A 17,925-nucleotide genomic window follows, 5' to 3' on the forward strand; every position below is an offset into this window, starting at 1 on the left:
CATGGCTTCTACTGGATTCTAATCGTGACTTCTCATGCAATAGAGTACCAGCCTGCAAAGCCAAAAATGCTTACTCGTGCCATTTACAGAAAAAGTTTGCTGTGCCTTGACTTAGACCACTAAAATATAATTTGTTAAATGGTTCTCTGGTACTAAAATGCTAAACCTGTGCTACTAACCTAGAGCATCATTAACTTACCATTTAAATCTGGCCCTTCTTGGTTAGGTTTTCATGTCTAAAGATTGTGTGTACATTTAAAAGGACTTTGGACTCAGTTATTGTAATAACAAATGCTTGGTATCTTTGAAGACATAACTGCCAAATAGTGACTTGCAAATGCATTCATTTGCTTATTCTACATCACGGGTAAAGGAACATTTGTATTAAAAAGTCATAAACTTGAGAGCTTGTTGGAAAGTGCACAAATACTTCATATAGTTTCATTTAGCAAGACTGTTTTGGGGGATGCTCTGTTTGGGGGGGCATATATAGGTAAGGAATGAATTTTGCTTATTAGCCAGGGTAACATTATTACTCCAACCCATTTTGTTTCTACAGGCAGCCCCTGGGGGACAGGCATCTCTGATGAAAATATCTGATAGCACATTGAAGTCTGTGCCAGCCACCTCACAGCTCTCAAAGCCTGGAACCACAATGCTGAGAGTAGCAGGAGGGGTTATCACAACTGCCACTTCCCCAGCTGTGGCCCTCTCAGCAAATGGTCCTGCCCAACAGGTGAGAAGTAGCATGATAGTAGAAAATCATACTGGGGCATAAAAGGAGTGAAAAGCTAATATTCAGCAGGCACACTTAATGTTAGGCCATATTGCTCTTTTTTAAAAAATTGAAATTAATGCACATACCATAAAATTCACCAGGTTAAAGTGTACAGTTCAGTGGGTTTTGTCATATTCTCAAAGTTGTGCAACCATCACCACTATGTAATTCTTGAATTTTTTTTTTAATCCAAAAGAAACTCAGTACCTAATAGTAGTCACTCCCCATTCCCTTCCTCCCTCCCCCCATCTTAGGTAACTGCTAATCTACTTTCTTGTGACTGGCTGCTTCTGCCAGTATTTATATTTAATACAATATTTTCAAGGTTCATCCATGTTGTAGCATATATCAGTACTTCATTCCTTTTTATAGCTGAATGATAAGTCAGTGTTATGGATATACCACATTTTGTTTATCCATTCATCGATTGATGGACATTTGGGTAATTTCCCCCTTTTGACTATAATGATTAATGCTGCAGTGAACATTTATGTACAAGTTTTTGTAAATCGTATGTTTTCATTTTTCTTAGCTATATACCTAGGAAGGAATTGCTGTATCATGTAGTAACTACGTTTATCATTTTGAAGACCTGCCAGACTGTTTTCCCAATATACTGCACCATTTTAGATACCCCCTTTCCCTGCCCCAGCAATATGAGGGGTTCCAGTTTTTCCACATCCTTGCTGAACTTGTTCTTGTCCATTTTGGTGGTTGTTATAGCCATTGTGACGGGTGTGGAGTGGTATCTCATTGTGGTTTTGATTTGTGTTTACCTGACAGCTGGTGATATTCAGCATCTTTTCATGTACTTACTGGCTATTTGTATATCCTCTTTGGAGAAATGTGTATTCAGATCCTTTGCTCATTATTTAGTTGAATTATTTATTGTCTTTTTATTATTGAGTTGTAGGAGTTCTTTATATATTCTAGATAAAAAGTTTCATCAGATTTGCAAAAATTTTCTTCCGCTCTCTGGGTTGTCTTTTCACTTTGAAACCACAAAACTTGAATTTTGATTAAGTCCAATTTACCTATTCTTCTCTCTTTTATTGCTTATGCTTTTGGTGTCACAGCTAAGAAACATTACCTAATCCAAAGTTAACAAAATTTAAGCCTATGTTTTCTTCGAAGAGTTTTCTAGTTTAGCGCTTACATTTAGGTCTTTGTCCATTTTGAGTTAGCCTTTGTATATGGTGTGAGATAGGAGGCCAAACTTCATTCTTTTGTATGTAGGTACCCAGTTGGCCCAGCAACATTTTTTGAAAAATCTGTTTCCCCTTTAAATTGTCTTGGCATCCCAAGGACTCTTATAATCTGATTTTGCTTACTTCTCAGGCTTCACCTACTGCTTCTCCTCGAATGTCTACTCATACCACTCTACTTTGTAGTTTCTTGAACATGCAGTGTTTTTTCATGCCTCTCTGACTTTCTACTTGCTATTGTACTTCTGCCAAGAAACACCCTTTCATCTCCCCCTTTCCCTGTCTTGAATCTTGAAGATTTCCCCAAAGTGCAGTGTTTTTACATGAAGCTTTTCCCAGTACTCTCCCCTGCTCATCCCTAGGCTGAAGTAGTACTTGTGCTACAGCATCCATCACAGCTCAGTCACCCTCTCCTCCTTGAGAGCTTTTGCCTCTGGGCCCTAGCATTTAACACTGTGTCTGTCCAGTAGTAGGTGTTTACTGAATAATGTGACAAACTGTAAAACATATACTGAGTTTTTAATAAAGCTCATAATATTCCAGTTTTACATTATGAGATTAAGTCCTCTATGTTTTTGGAGGAGAGGTGTTGAAATATCCTTTTATAAGTGATATAGTTGATGAATTATTTTTAATGTGGTAATAACCCTGGTCTGTGAAATCTAAACCACCAAATTAGGGAAACAGTCTTTAAATGACATGGCATTTGATAGGTAATAACAGCTAATATTTATTGAGTATGCCGTGTGGCCATCACTGTTCTAAGTAAGTTACAGTGCTTTCTTCTTAATTTCTGTTATTTCTGGTCCTGTGGTTAGCAGTCAGAAGGAACGGCTCCCAGTTCATCATCTACTGTAGGTTCCGTAATGAAAACTTCTGGGCAGCAACAAGTGTGTGTCAGCCAGGCCACCATGGGAACCTGCAAGGCTACTGCCCCCTCTGTCATCAGCGCCACATCCCTGGTGTCCACACCAAATCCCATCTCTGGAAAGGCCACAGTATCAGGTCAGTTGTACTATAATGTTATTTGTCTCTCCCTTCTTTGGGCTAGAGTGGTTTTGAAAGATCTTAAACAATATTTTGTGTAATAAATTGTTAAAAGTCATTAACTCAGCAACATTTTCCATATAGCTGATTTTTAGATAAATTACTCTTTTTTAAAATCTATGTGTGAATTTTTAAGTCTGAAATGTTTTTATGGACTGAATAACAGTTTTTTTGGTCTGTTTGTTTGTTTTGGCGGGGGGAGGTTATAAGGTTTTACTTACTTATTTTTAGAGGAGGTACTGGGGATAGAAACCCAGGACCTTGTGTATGCTAAGCATGTACTCTACCACTTGAGCTGTACCCTTGCCACACCCCTCCTACGAATAACAGTTTTTAAATGATATAATAAAACATTAGCCATCTAGAATTCTTCTGAGTATTTATCATCAGTTTTGAATGGAACTCATTGTAAAATATTAGACATCTCTTTTTACTTTCATAAACAAAGTATATAAAATATAAATTAACATTGTTGACTCCAAGTCATGATTTTTAACTGTTATTATTATATTGGGTAGTGTTAGAATGACACACTTGAGGTTGGCTAAGATGTATGCTATCTCTGTGCCCGGCCCAGTGGTCCCAGAAAAGTGTACCTTTTACTTCTTTGGGTTATACAGAGCACAGGTCCTGGAGCCAGATTGCCTAATACCCGTTTCATAAAGTTGAGAGGATTAAATGAGTTAATCTGTAAACACTTAGAATATCATCTAGTATGTTGTGTCCTTTATGTGAATAAGTGCTGCTGTTACCATTTTAGCGTCATTGTCGTTGTTAGCCACATCCCCTTATCTGCAATTCTAAAATCCAAAAGACTGAAAAACAAAGATTTGTTCGTTGTTGTTGTTTTCCCCCATAACTAATTTTAGGGCAAAGTCTGATCTCTGTTGACTACTTAATATGAATATTTGTGTTTTGCCACAAATATTCATGTGTTTTATTACATTGTACTGTGCCAGATGCCAGAGACTGATATAATATGCAGCATTACTTCTCAAACTTTGTTTTTCTGCAATTCAGTATAGACAGATACTTCTGTAAAATACAATACAAATAACAGAGCAAAGTGCAGCTATTACAGAAGTTTTTGAATACTCTTAATGTCTATATTGCCTTGGTGCAGATTAATAACAGTTTACCAACTGGCACTAGTATACAGAAAAAAACTGAGTATCACTAATATATATATGTGTGTGTGTGTGTGTATGATACATATGTCATATACATATATGCACACACACATAAACATATATAAATATGTACACACACACCTTAGTACCTTTGGGTAAAGATTGTGGGTATTCTTATTGTTATTAGTATCACTACATTCCATACATGACCCAAACCAAGTCCCTGTGTTTTGTTTGCCTTTTGGGTAGTTAGAGACCAAAAGATTAAGGCTGGTTTGTTTTTCCCATGATTTCCACCTCCCAGTTAAAATCAACCAAGTTTTTATATGGGAGTGCTTGTTCTCGGCTGACTGACTATTTGGAAGCACTGTGTTAGCCACACTGGAGCAGAAATTGTAGGAATAGAAGGGATTACTATTATAAGAAATGAATGCCCTCCCTTTTTCTGATTGTTTGATTATGTTTTCTAACATGCAATAAATAAAGTCTCCCTGCTTTAAGTTCTAGTTGCCTGAAACTTTCTGTATATTTTTATAAGAGAATCAAACTGCTTCCTACTGACCATTAGTTGTGTGTATGTGGATTCTTTTTTTTAATTGAGGTATATAACCTTTTTCAATTAAATTTTTTGTGTGCATTATAAACTGTTTTGAACAAGGCCTTGATTGTGAGTAGAGCAGAGTGAGCTAGAGAAAGAGTACTAGGAGGTGCAGTCAGAGTGGTGGGGGTCCAGTCATATAAGGCCTTTGTAGGTCATTCTAAGAATATTGATTTTTACTTCAGAGGACGCTATTGGGGGAATTTTAAGCTAAAGAGTAACATGATCTGCCTTTTAACAGGATTTAGACTAAACTGTGGAGTACAAAGTGGAAGCAGGGAGCAGACCAAGAAGTAGACACTAAGAAAGAAAATTTGATGATATATTAGGGGGCCCTGGCAACATCAGACTGAAAGGAGTTCCAGGGAAAAAAAAGCAGAAAATAGTGCGAAGGAAATGATCGAAGAAACAAAACAGTTTATCCCCGAATTGAAGGGCATGAACTTCCAGGTTCAAAAGGCACAGTGTCCAGCACAGTGAGTGAAAGATGGCTCACATGGATGCTCAATTTGTTTGTGAAATCAGAACACCAGTGACAAAGAGGAGAGCTTAAAAGCTGTCAGAGAGAAAAATAAGCAGAAAAGTTTAGAAGTTACATTATCATTGGCCTTCTCAGTAGCAATGCTGGAATCTGGAATACTGTTTTTCAAAATTCTAGGGAAAAATTCCTTTCAGTCTAGAATTCTATAGAATCTTTACTGAGTGTGAGGGTAGGAATATTTTCTAATAGGCAACTTTTCAAATGTACTTTCTATGATCCTGTCTCAAGACATAACTAAAATATATGTTTCACCGGAGTCAGGAGGTATAGACCAAGAAAGAGGACAAAAATAGGATCACCATAGAAGGAAGGCAAAGGGATTCCCAGGGTGATGGTGAAAGACGCTCCTCGGACAGCTTTGCAGCCGGTCTAGGAAGCAGCAGTCCAAAGTTGAGCAGATCAGAGAACCCCAGGGAGGATAACTCTTATAAAAAAATGGAACTGTAAATTATTTAGGAGGTTCAACTGTGTGGGGAACTGTATTAAGGGGTGGTTTATATAGTTTTTGAAGGATTTGGGAAGACTTAGTAAGATGTTGAAAGAGAACTAAGCAAATGAAAAAGGAGGAAATTATTAACTCCAGAAAATGAAATGAAATCATAGTATCATGATGGTCTCTGGATTAATAGAGAACAGTATTGGAAGAGAGGGAAGAGAGGATATAAATGTCTTACTTAAAATGCTTATCTACCCTAATAAGTCAGTGTGTAACATCAAAGTGTTACATCAGGATGGACCTGGATATTGTCATTCTAAGTGAAGTAAGCCAGAAAGAGAAAGAAAGATACCATATGATATCACTCATATATGGAATCTAAAAAAAAAAAAAAGAATAAAGAGGACACTATGAACTAATCTACAAAACAGAAACAGACTCCCAGATATAGTAAACAATCTTATCGTTATTGGAGGGAAGGGGTGGGAAGGAATAAATTTGGGAGTTTGAAATTTGCAAATGTTAACCACTATATACAAAAAAAAATAGATAAAAAACATTTCTTCTGTATAGCACAGGGAATTATAGTCAGTATCTCATAGTGGCCGCTGATAAAAAAGAATATGAAAACGAATATACGTATTATTTATATGCATGACTGGGACATTGTGCTATACACAGAGATTGACACATTGTAACTGACTATACTTCAGTTAAAAAAAAAAGTTACATCAAAATGAATGAAGGCCTACAGTATACACATTCTTTTAAAAAATGCTGAGATAAGTAAGAAAAGACCAAAAGGATTAAAAATGGATGCTACTGGGAAAGTAGATGAGGACAGGGAGTTGGAGCAAAGGATGGCTATTTTTAGTTTTATGCCTTCTAGCACTTTTTTTACTTTTCAACTGATAAAAATAAGAATTTTTAAAATATGAGGAAACCAGGTCATTGTTGTGATCTCTGAGGGCACATCTCAGTAATTACTACTTGACTGATCTAACTCATCTATTACAAAGAAAGACTTTCTTGTTTAAGGCTTTGTTCTTGAAAGTATTTAAGATTATTTCTTTCCTTAGCTCAAACCAACTACATTCCAGTGCCTTAAAGTATCTTTAGCCTCTGATGCTGTTTTTAAGTACTTGAATATTATAACGTGTTTGTGTTGTCGTTTCTCTCTGTCATTTTCTTACTGGCTCTCTGAATGCCTAGAATACTTTTGTAATGGAAATGGGAGTATGGAAATTACCTTTAAGGGAAAGTGGGAGAGGATGACCCTTTTTTAGAAAAAAAGGTGGAGAATATCTGATGTTTGAAAAATAAGGGCTGCACAGAGGTAGAGATTATAAGGCATGGTGAGTGGACAGACTGAAGTATTAGATGCATAGGGATGGTGTGGCGGAGATGTGGATAAATTAGGACCAGATTAAAATGGACTCTGAATCCTTTGACTATTTTTGGAAACATTCTCTAGGCAGTCCAGAGCCAGAGAAGGTTTTTAAGTAGGAAAATGACAATTATCCAAATCAAAGTACAAAATTTTACATCCAGTTTGTACGTATTGCATCTATATACAAAGCAAATAAATTGTCACAGTAAATAGACATGGAAAAGAACTACCTCAAAATATTGATACTGGTTGTCTCTGCAGTAAGACTGTGAGTGACTTTTCTCTTTTCTGTTATTTTTGCTATTCCAAAAATTTTTGTATGACTTTATGTTTGCAGGGTAAAACTAAATCATTAGTGTCATATTATAGTTTCATTGAGAAATCTGCATCCATTGCCTCATGCTTCCAGCTCTTTCTTTATTGAAAAGATACCTGTCCTAAGAATGTCCTCCTGTGAGAAAATATAAATGCTAGAGAGGACCGGAACTTTAAGGAAGCATCTGATCTTCAGCTTGGCCTTATCTTCCAACTTATTTTAGGATTGTTAAAGATTCACTCCAGTCAATCCAATCCCCAGCAGGCTGTCCTGACGATCCCCAGCCAGCTCAAACCTCTCAGTGTAAACACATCTGGAGGTGTGCAGACTATACTGATGCCTGTGAATAAAGGTGAGTGCTTCACCTCTCCCTGGGGTGTGGTTGTCTCTGGTCTGCCTTGTGGGGAAGTGCGTAGTCCATCAGTTGATGGCTGTCTCTCCCTTGTGCAGCTGCCCTTGAGCTGTCACTGTGCTCCCTGGCACCAACTCGAGGACAGAAAGTAAAACCCAAATGATCCATTGGCTTCTAAATAGCTGCCCATTTCTAAAGTTGAGTAGAGGGGCACATTTTAAGCATTTATGAGAATACAGGTTAATTGGGTTTTTATTTTCTTAGTTTAGTGACAAGCCCCCATTTCCATGGTTGAAGGTAACAGCTCAGTTACTCTGGTACTATTAGTAAAGAGCCCACCTTGTCAATCACAGTATTTTTAAAAGGACCTTGCCATTTCTATTGCACTGAAATTGTTTTTGTGCTAGTAGACTACAGTGGGGCTGTGATCTAGGAGTTAGATCATTTTCATTAAAATAATTTCTGTATTTCTTATATCCTCCCCTCTTATTTTGCCTGTTAGTGGTTCAGTCATTTTCTACCAGCAAATCACCTGCCATTCTGCCTGTAGCTGCCCCAACTACAGTTGTCCCCAGCTCTGCTCCAGCAACTGTTACAAAAGGTACGTAGGTTCTCACAGTGTATTTGCCCAGAAGGTTTATGCAAAATATTACTGTAATCCGAGTCCCTTGAATTTCAGCATCTGTGAATCAGTCACTTCAAAAATATGTTGAGTGTTTATATGTAGACTTGACATTGAGAGAAATACAGAGATGTATAAAGCATCATTTCTGCCCTCCAGTAACTTATAATCAGGTTGAAGAGAGTTGCAGTAGACAACAAGTAATGATTGATAAGTGAAGGTTAAGTGATCTGGAAGATGAATGCTCAAATATTTCAATCTAGGATGTCTGGTCAGGGAAGGTGGCAGTATGGAAAGGTTTGGAACTTTGTATGGGACACAGATTATAACCTGGACTTTAAGAGTGAAGCATTTTTAGCTGTGGAGAGGTCAGGGGGCTTGCCAGATTAAGGGAACAGCAGACGCAAAAACTCAGAGGATTTGTTTGGGTGAGTAGACTCAAAGGGACTCATCTGGGGAGTATAGTTGTGCTAAGGCAGCTGTAGGTGGGGCTGGCCATTGGTAGCTGGCAGTGAGGACATTTCTGACTATTGAGTAGATGGAGATAGTGCAGTGGGTTAGAACAACACATTCAGACACCTGTAACATCTACAACACCGATAGCCACCATGTGTAAGAGCCTAAAATGTCCCAGGCGCCATGCTAGCTTCTTTATACATATATCACTAATTACCATAGTACTTTGGGATAGCTATTATGCCCATTTTGCAAATGAAGCAACTGAAGTTTGGAGATACTGAGTCTATACATCCCAAGTCTAGAAAGCTAGAAAGCAGTGCAGTCAGAATTTGAAATACTGCTTTTCAGGCTTTCCAGGATCTCTCATAATTGTCTTGAGAAGAGGTGCATTTGGAACTTACAGCATGGCCATGTAAAGCAGGGGTTGGCTGACTGCAGTCACGCTGCCCATTTTTAAAATAAGGTTTTGTTGGCACATGGCCATGCCCACTCATTTACGTATTGTCGATGGGTGCATTGCAGCCTGAGTTTAGTTCCAGCTGAGACCATATGACCCTCAAAGCCTAAACTATTTACTGATTAGTTCTTTATAGGAGAGTTTGCCAGTCCCTCATTTAAAGATAGCTGATGAAAGAATTGGTATTAATCTGGGCCAGCATTTCTCCTCAGTGGTAGGTGTATTCTTATAGGCCTTCCTCATACAGATTCTGATTCCGTTAATTTTGGACTTGGGTAGAGCATCTCTGTTTTGATTTTAACTGAAGTAAAATTTTGTATCGTGAAATGCATAGATACTAAGCGTACCATTTGATGAGTTTTGACAAATGCATAAACCCAAGTAACCAACACCCCATTCAAGCTATAGAAATTCCCATCACCTCGTGCCCCCTTCCAGTCAACTCCCAGTCCCCATAGACTACCACTGGTCTGATTTCTATTAAACTAGATTAGTTGTATCTATTTTTCAACTTTATGTGAATGGAAGCACGTGCATTCTTTTTGTGTCTGATTTCATTCACTGACTTCATGTTTCAGGATTCAGCCATGTTGTTGCTGAGTAGTATTCCATATTGTAGGGATGGATGGATACACCATAATTTGTTTATCTTTCCTCCTGTTGGTGAACATTAGGGTTGTTTCCAGTTTGGGGCTATGATGTATGTGTTTGAGAGCATATGTTCTCATTTCTTCAATGAGCTGTCCCCACCTGGAAATGCTGATTATATGATTCTGTAATTGTTTGAGTGCCAGATTAAAGTGAGTATACTTGCATCTGTAGAACTGGAGTATCTAAACTTTTTCTGAGGACTTCCTTCTGTTTCTTGAAGTCTTGGGATCACTGCGAGCTAGGGGAAGATGTATTGCTAGTGGTGAAATTGGCAAGGTCACGCAATACCAGTCAGTGTGCAATACAAGTCAGTGTGCAATCAAAAACCATTATAATTTCTATATAGAAATTAACTGCTAACAATCTACTAAATATTTCTGAGAGAAATTTTTTAAGTCCTAAATAAGTGGAAGGAAATACCATTATAAATATAATCAATTAAAAGTAATTTATTATAAAAATAATAAATTATATTAATTCGCTGAAAGACTTGATATGTTATTAATTCTCTCCCCAGAAATGACGTAGATTCAATATGGTCCCATTCAGAATCCCTGCAGTGTTAACTTTGTGTGTGTAGAAACTAACAAGCTAAATCTAAAGTATGTATGTGAAATGCAGACGCCTAGAGTAGCTAAGACAGTCTTGAAGAAGAAAAAGCCAAATACACACACACACACACACACACACACACACACACACACTATAAAGCTACTGTAATTGAGCTAGTGTAGTATTGGTTCAAGAATAGACAGAATAATAGAAAAGCCCAGAAATAGACTCGCACATATATGGTCACCTGATTCATGACAAATTCAGCAGAGAAAGGATGTTTTCACTAAGTAGTGCTGGATAATTGGATACATCCAATGAACCTTGGCCCCTACCTTACTCCGTAAACAAAAATTAATTTGAGTTGGATGATAGACTTAAATATGGAAGGTAAAACAATAAAGCTTCTAGAAGAGAGTATGAGAATATCTTTCTGACCTTGGGAAAAGATATTTTGTAAGCAGAACACACAAGAAAACTGGTCATAGAAGAAAAGATTGATAAATTGGACTTTATTAACACTGGGAACATCACTTTATCAGAGGAACAAAATTAAGAGTGAGAGTCAAGCCACATCTGGAGGATATTTGCAACAGATATATCTAACAAGGGAGTCCTGTCCAGAGTATACACAGACCTTCTAAACAATATGAAAAGGACTGACACAAATATTTTTTTAATAGCAAGAAATGTAAACAGGTACGTCACAGATATGGATGTTGAAATATCTCATAAGAATATGAAAAGTTGTTCAGCCTCATTAGTCATCGAGAAATGCCAGTTAAAACCATAGTAAGATGCTGTTCTATCACCAAAAATAAAAGAATCAGCAGTACCAAGTATTGGCAAGGTTGTGGGGCACCTGGAGCTCCCATACACTGCTCCTGGGACTACAGATTGATATAATCACTTTGGAAATCAGTTTGGCGATTTCTAACAAAGTTAAACATGCATCTGCCCTGTGTTCCAGCAAATGAACTTCTAGGAAACGCATGCATGTGTCCACCCTGAGAATCCATTACACTGTTATTTTTAATGGCTAAAAAGATGCTGACACAAAAGAGTATGCACAGTATAATTACAGTTTTATGAATTTTAAAGTGGACAAAAGGTGGTTATCTTGGGCAAGGAGGAACTGCCAGAAGTGTAAGGGAGTCTGGTTGAAGACTGGAAATGCTCAGTATCTTGAATGGAGTGGTGAGTACATGGGTGTATACATAGGTAAAGCTTATTGACCTGTACCCTTAATATTGATGTGTTTTAAGCAACAATAAAGGGGAAGATGTACCAGTAGATCTCATTTGTAGGCCAATGTTTATAGGAAACTACTGAAGGACGTTGAGTAGGAAAATAACACTAAAAAGGTCCTTTAGGAAGTTTTTCTGGAGTTCATGTGCTAAATGGGTTGTAAGGGAAGAGACTGAAGCAGGGAAGCTGATGCAGAAGCAGTGAGTGTGTGTCAAAGTATTTGGTCAAGGAGGACTGTGGAAGTAAGGGAAGACACATGCTTCTGAGACACTGTGATCTTCCATCCATAGATTCGGTGATGTTAAAAGCCTCATGTGATTAGCTCGGATTTTTCCAAGCACAACAGGTCTGATTTTTGCTTTCTGCCTTGTGTCTCAGAACGCTAAGATAACACTGAAAGTTGATAAACTTAGCTGGAGAGCTGATATCCAAATGGATATTAGAACTTAGAAGAGGCCTTCGTTGTGTTTTAATGTGGCATTGTTCAAGTGTGTGTGTGTGTGTGTGATCTCACATGGCAGTGTGGTTCGTTAGCCCTTTAAGAAATACCTAAAAAGCCATTTTGTTGCACCGCCTTGTCATGAGACCCAGGCTGACAGTTCTGCCCTTGTCCGTTGATCCTGTGATGGTAGGCGCCATCGCAGCGCCCTGGCCGGGTCCCTGCAGCAGCTGCCGCGGCAGTTTCCTCACTGAGTTCCAATGGAAGAGCTTTTGTTTCTGCCTGCACGTGTCCTTGCATCATTGCGCCCTAACAGCTCTCTCATTGTCGCTCTTCCCTCATAGTGAAGACTGAACCGGAAACACCTGGGCCAGGCTGCCTCTCTCAGGATGGTCAGACAGCAGTGAAAACAGAAGAAAGTTCCGAGCTGGGAAACTATGTCATTAAGTAATTATTTCAGTCCTTTCTAAGGGAGTTGTGCTTTCAGTGTTTTTATGAAAAGAAACCATACCTGTGACAGCTGCCTATATGTAGAGTTGTATGTACAGAGTTAAGCCCTCTAATGGGTGGAAACCTTCTGTTCTGTGCGGTGAACAAGTACTACCATGTGCTGCACGGCTCAGGAGTCTTCATTTAACACGTTGGTCACCTCAGAAGCCTCAGGTGGAATTGTAGATCTCCCTTCGTTTGAGCTTGCAACACTTACTGTCTTTGCTGAGTCTTTGGGCATGAAATTCCTCATGATGTAATTATTCAGGTGTGTAAACATGTTGTGCCTGAGTTATCCACCACCTGCCTGATCTTAAATAGCTGCCTTTTCATAGGCCACACATTCAGTGCTGCTTCTAAAAATACTCCCTGAGATTTTCTAATTTCCAAATTGGGAACCCACCTCTGACTGCCTATTTTGAAGTGTCTCAGACTGCTAGGAACAGTGGAAACTTAGCCACATTCACGTGATAGGTGACCAGATGAACTGTAATAACCCTGAGATAGGCATTTTATAATAGACTTCTCTGCTCTAGTGGCAATCTCACTGCCAAAAGATTATATGGCTATTTAACTTTAAATTATAGATCAAGTATCTGATTTGCATAATATGTCATTCTTGGGGTCTCATTTGTTTATTTAGTCTTGACTTTTTAAGCATTAAATACTCTTCATTTATAAAGAAGGCTATGTATGGAAGGAAGCACATGCCAACATAATTGTTTTAATTCCCTTGGAAAGGGGAAATATATACATAAATTCATATACACACACACACAGTTAGAAACTGCTATGTGTATTCACTACCTGAATTTTATTTATTCTTCTCAGGATAGACCATTTGGAGACTATCCAGCAACTCTTAACAGCAGTAGTAAAGAAGATCCCACTAATCACTGCAAAAAGTAAGACAATATGGAATGTATAAATGCATTTTTTTAAAGCTGTGAACTACTTGGGATATTGAGTCAACTTGAATTACTTGGAACTGTAATTAATACTTAGATGGTAGTTAATCTTAGGTGGTTTTAGCTACAGCTGTAGCTCATTTGCACAGTTTTAGAATTCATGATATCTTGGTCAGCTGGTTAGTATTTTATTTTCACTGTGATCTGCAGAAGGAATTTTTTACACTTATTATTGCATATAAATCATATATAAATCGATCTATTATGTATATAATTAAAGTAGCATTCCTTTTTAATGTTCACTAATAAGGAAAGAAATTAGCACTTGCCTGCAGTGTGCCAGACTCTTTAGGCTTATTACACTTGCTGTCTTATTTAATCACAGTCTCTCATGGGATACATGGTGTCATCTCCATTTTGCAGATGAGAAAACTGGGGATAAGCAGAGTTGAGTAACTTGCTCAAGATCACTAGCTGGGTCATGAGGCAGGACACAAACCCAGTTTTATTTGATTCTGGAGTTGTTAGTCTTGTCAACACTCACTGTCACTCACTGTGTAGAAATGCATGATTATTAAGATCTCCAGCACTGAAGTCTGCTCTGTCACTGCCCGGTGTTAGCAGGACTGAACAGTTTACTTCTCAGCCCCAGTTGCTCTGACAGAATTAACAGCCCTCACCGGGGGCATTACCGATTGCCTGTGGATACTTAGGTGTCTGCTCTTGAGCAAGAACACTGTGAGCATTTAGAGGGAAAGGATGAACCAGATTATCCTTTCACATTCACTATGAAAATGATAGGCCATGTACAGAATACCCTGCTTATTTTTTTCCAGCTGTGATAGCAAAGAAATTATTTGTTTTTTTCTTGAAGTTCAGGGGGTCATTTTGAGGTAAACAGTGAGTTCAAAGTAAACAGTGATATTTCTAGCTGAGCAGAAAAAGATTTTTAATCTTTTCTTTTTTTTTTAAGAATTCAGATAGAAATACAGAATGTTAGAGCTGAAAGGCAGTTCAGGAACCATCTGTCTCAGTGGTCTCATTTTGCAGATGGGAAAACTGAAGCTGGGAGAGATTATGTAGGTTTTCCAAGGCTACTTAGTTAATGACACAGCCAGGGCTAGATCGCAGGTCTCAGGCTCCCAGTGGAGTGCCATCTCCACTCGTTCTAATAGATGACCTACTGTCATGAAACTTTCTTTACCAGGGGAGCTGATTTCCCAAGGACGGGTTCTGTTTTGACTGTACATGAATGAGATGCCTTCTCTTTTAAGGAGAAGCCCTTGTATGTTACATTGCATCTGAACTTGCCCAGTAAGGAACATACCCAGTAAAGAAGTCTAAAGAAACTTTTGGACATGCCTCTAGCAAAGAAGATTTCATTTAAATCATAATAACTTCATTCAGAGTTTGCTGAATGTGTTCATTTTAGGTGAAGATGCCAGCTGTTTTTCTGCAAAATCTGTGGAGCAGTATTATGGCTGGAACATTGGGAAAAGGAGAGCTGCTGAGGTAATGCCACGTCTGCTTCTTTGACCTGTAGGCCACCACTGAGAGCACGTGGGAGAGGATAACCAAAAAACATGTGCATTCTGCCTGCTTCCTATGGAAGCATGTCGTATGGAACAGTGATAAAATGTGCAGCATATTTTGTTAAATATTTAATGGTAGAACTTTCTCCTTAGTTAAAAATCTTATTCTTCAAAGACCTGTAGCTAGCCTTTGAAAGGTCTACTTTCTTTTCCTGCAATGGTAAAAATTTCTAAAAATTTTTTTAGATGATAATATATTAAAATTAAATCAAATAATTATCAAGTACTTACATTGTGGTAGCTACTATGCCAGACAGTGGGGTTATAAGAGGAAATAGCTTGTACAAAGGTGTACTTAGAAAGCTTTGAGAAAGTCAGCGTGATGGGTTTGGGGAAGGCTAGGGAGGAAGGGAAGGTGGAGGGAAGGTGGGAGGTCACAGGTTGAGACCAGGTGAAAAACCTTATAGGCCAAACCCAAGAATTTCGGTGTTACAAATTTATAAGCATTAGGTAGAAGTTCTTTTACTTGGGGGGGAAAAAAAAGAGTAACCCCATGAGATTTTTTTTTCCCCGTAGAAAAAAATGATTCTAACAAGTTAGCATGTAATTTACAGTTGGGTGATTCTTTTGAACATGCTGCTAAGTTGAAGAATTTGATTATGGTTTCTCCCCACACACCCCCAATTTTTTTTTTAAGTGGCAAAGAGCAATGACAATGCGAAAAGTATTACAAGAAATACTGGAGAAGAATCCAAGATTTCACCACCTGACTCCCCTTAAAACCAAGCACATTGCTCACTGGTGTCGTTGCCACGGCTACACCCCACCTGACCCTGAGAGCCTGAGGAGCGACGGGGACTCTATAGAGGATGTGCTGACACAGATTGACAGTGAGCCAGGTGAGCCCGGTGGGACCCACTGAGCAGCACCAGCGGCCGAGAGGTGTTTCCATGGAATGCGCATCTCTCAGCCCCCATGGTTCTTGGGCGTCTTCACCCAGCAGTTTTCAGTGCTCTTCCCTTCAGCCTAGAGAACAGGAGCCTTTGCTCACCTCTGGTCATGGGTCCTGCCTGCCCCCCAGGACAGTCTCTGCAGAACTGTTTATGCCGATATGTCCCAGGTGTCATGCCCCGGCCAGGAATGTTCCAGCCCATGCATCCAGCAGACACACTGTCCATTCAGGACCCCCTCCTCAGCATCATTTCTTCTTTGAAGACGCCCCTAATCCACATCCTTTCCTCCAAGTAGAGGTGACTTCTCCTTCCTTTGTGACCTTATACTCACCCCTCATAGACAAGTCTGTCCAGTCTCCTTGAAGACGGGGACAATGTCTGATCTGTTACTTTATCTCCAAAACCTAGCTAGGAAGTGTACTGCCCAGTTTTGGAGGCACAGGTGTAAACAACTAATAATGCTGCAGATAAAATGAATTGTTTTATGATAAAAGACACAAACAACTGGGTGGGGAGCCAGGCATAGAAGAGATACTGGGAGAATATCTGAGTTTCACCTTAAAGAATAAGAAGGGTTGTTTTCTCTTTTCAACCTCTGTTCTGTGGGAAAACAGAATCTCCACCTTCCAATCCGAGGGAGCCTGGAGCACAGGGAGGTTCCTTTAAGGCTGGCTCGGGTCCCATTTTCTCCATGAAGCTTTCCTGAGATCCCTGATGCAGGGTGGCCTCTCTTTTCCCTGATCTCCAGGGGCACTTCATAGCAGAACCTTGAGGGTTTGTCAGATTTATATAACTAAGTTCTTTGGAGAGCAGCGACCATGTCTGTTACTTCCATGCTTCACCGGTAGCACATGTAATGCCCAGTACTTTACATATGCTAGGCTTTCTGTTAACGTGAGTGATTAATCTGTGAGTGCCCTGTGAAATTAAAACAGAAGCAGCCAGGAGCTGGATGACTACCACCATCCTGCCAGGGCCCTTAAGCCCATCTTGTACCTGGTATGGACCTCACTTACTTATTCATAAAAAGATTCCCAGAGCCTCTGCTGGCTTTAAAGTTCTAATACTCTTTGTTGGGCTTTGTATAAGTCAACTTATTAGAGACTGGATGCATGATGTACGCTAAAATGTTAATAGTACTTGTCTCTGAACAGTGAAAATAAGGGTGATTTTTAATTTCTTCACTGCATTTCTAAATTTTCCAGATTTAAAATTTGAAAAAAATCAGTGTAGTCATTAATATTTGAAGGGTGAGAGGATGGCCTCGTTTTTGGTGGCATGAGTCAGAATTATGTGCTGTTTTGACTTAGATTGCACTTAACATCACACTTGTCTTAACACAACATGCCTGTCTCTGTGCTTGTCTACCTCATTTATGAATTACAAGTTCTCATATAGATCCGTAGAATTTTGGAACTGGAAAGAAGGTCAGTTCCCTTGATACTTAGCACTTCTCTGGGTCTCAGGCTCTTGGTCTCTTGGAGGTGGAAAATCCTTTTCTGTTGTCACTACCACTGTCATAAGACTGATTACCTCTCATTTAGAGTGCCCATCATCATTCTCCTCTGCTGACAACCTCTGCCGGAAACTGGAGGACCTGCAGCAGTTTCAGAAAAGAGAGCCAGAGAATGAGGAGGAGGTGGACATCCTCAGCCTCTCAGAGCCATTAAAGATAAACATCAAAAAAGAACAGGAAGAGAAACAGGAAGAAATGAAATTCTACCTGCCACCAACGCCGGGCTCTGAGTTTATTGGTGACATCACGCAGAAGGTAGGGTAAGGCCTGTGCTGCCGGCTCCCTAACCAGGCGCCTGGTGCGCGG

General features: G+C 39.2%; 1 protein-coding gene across 3 annotated transcripts in view; it reads left to right on the forward strand.

Annotated features, from left to right (window-relative positions):
* Positions 1 to 17,925, forward strand: part of YEATS2 (YEATS domain containing 2) — a 92,187-nt gene that overhangs the window by 69,168 nt on the left and 5,094 nt on the right. For all 3 annotated transcript variants that reach the window (XM_072961975.1, XM_072961992.1, XM_072961983.1), the window contains exons 20-28: positions 560 to 736; positions 2,802 to 2,988; positions 7,665 to 7,793; positions 8,296 to 8,394; positions 12,566 to 12,668; positions 13,542 to 13,615; positions 15,051 to 15,130; positions 15,848 to 16,049; positions 17,648 to 17,874. In XM_072961975.1, the coding sequence (XP_072818076.1) occupies positions 560 to 736; positions 2,802 to 2,988; positions 7,665 to 7,793; positions 8,296 to 8,394; positions 12,566 to 12,668; positions 13,542 to 13,615; positions 15,051 to 15,130; positions 15,848 to 16,049; positions 17,648 to 17,874 (1,278 nt within the window). The remainder of the gene's footprint in view (positions 1 to 559; positions 737 to 2,801; positions 2,989 to 7,664; positions 7,794 to 8,295; positions 8,395 to 12,565; positions 12,669 to 13,541; positions 13,616 to 15,050; positions 15,131 to 15,847; positions 16,050 to 17,647; positions 17,875 to 17,925) is intronic.

The sequence above is a fragment of the Vicugna pacos genome, chromosome 1 (assembly GCF_048564905.1).
Source record: "Vicugna pacos chromosome 1, VicPac4, whole genome shotgun sequence".
Lineage (NCBI taxonomy): Eukaryota > Metazoa > Chordata > Mammalia > Artiodactyla > Camelidae > Vicugna > Vicugna pacos.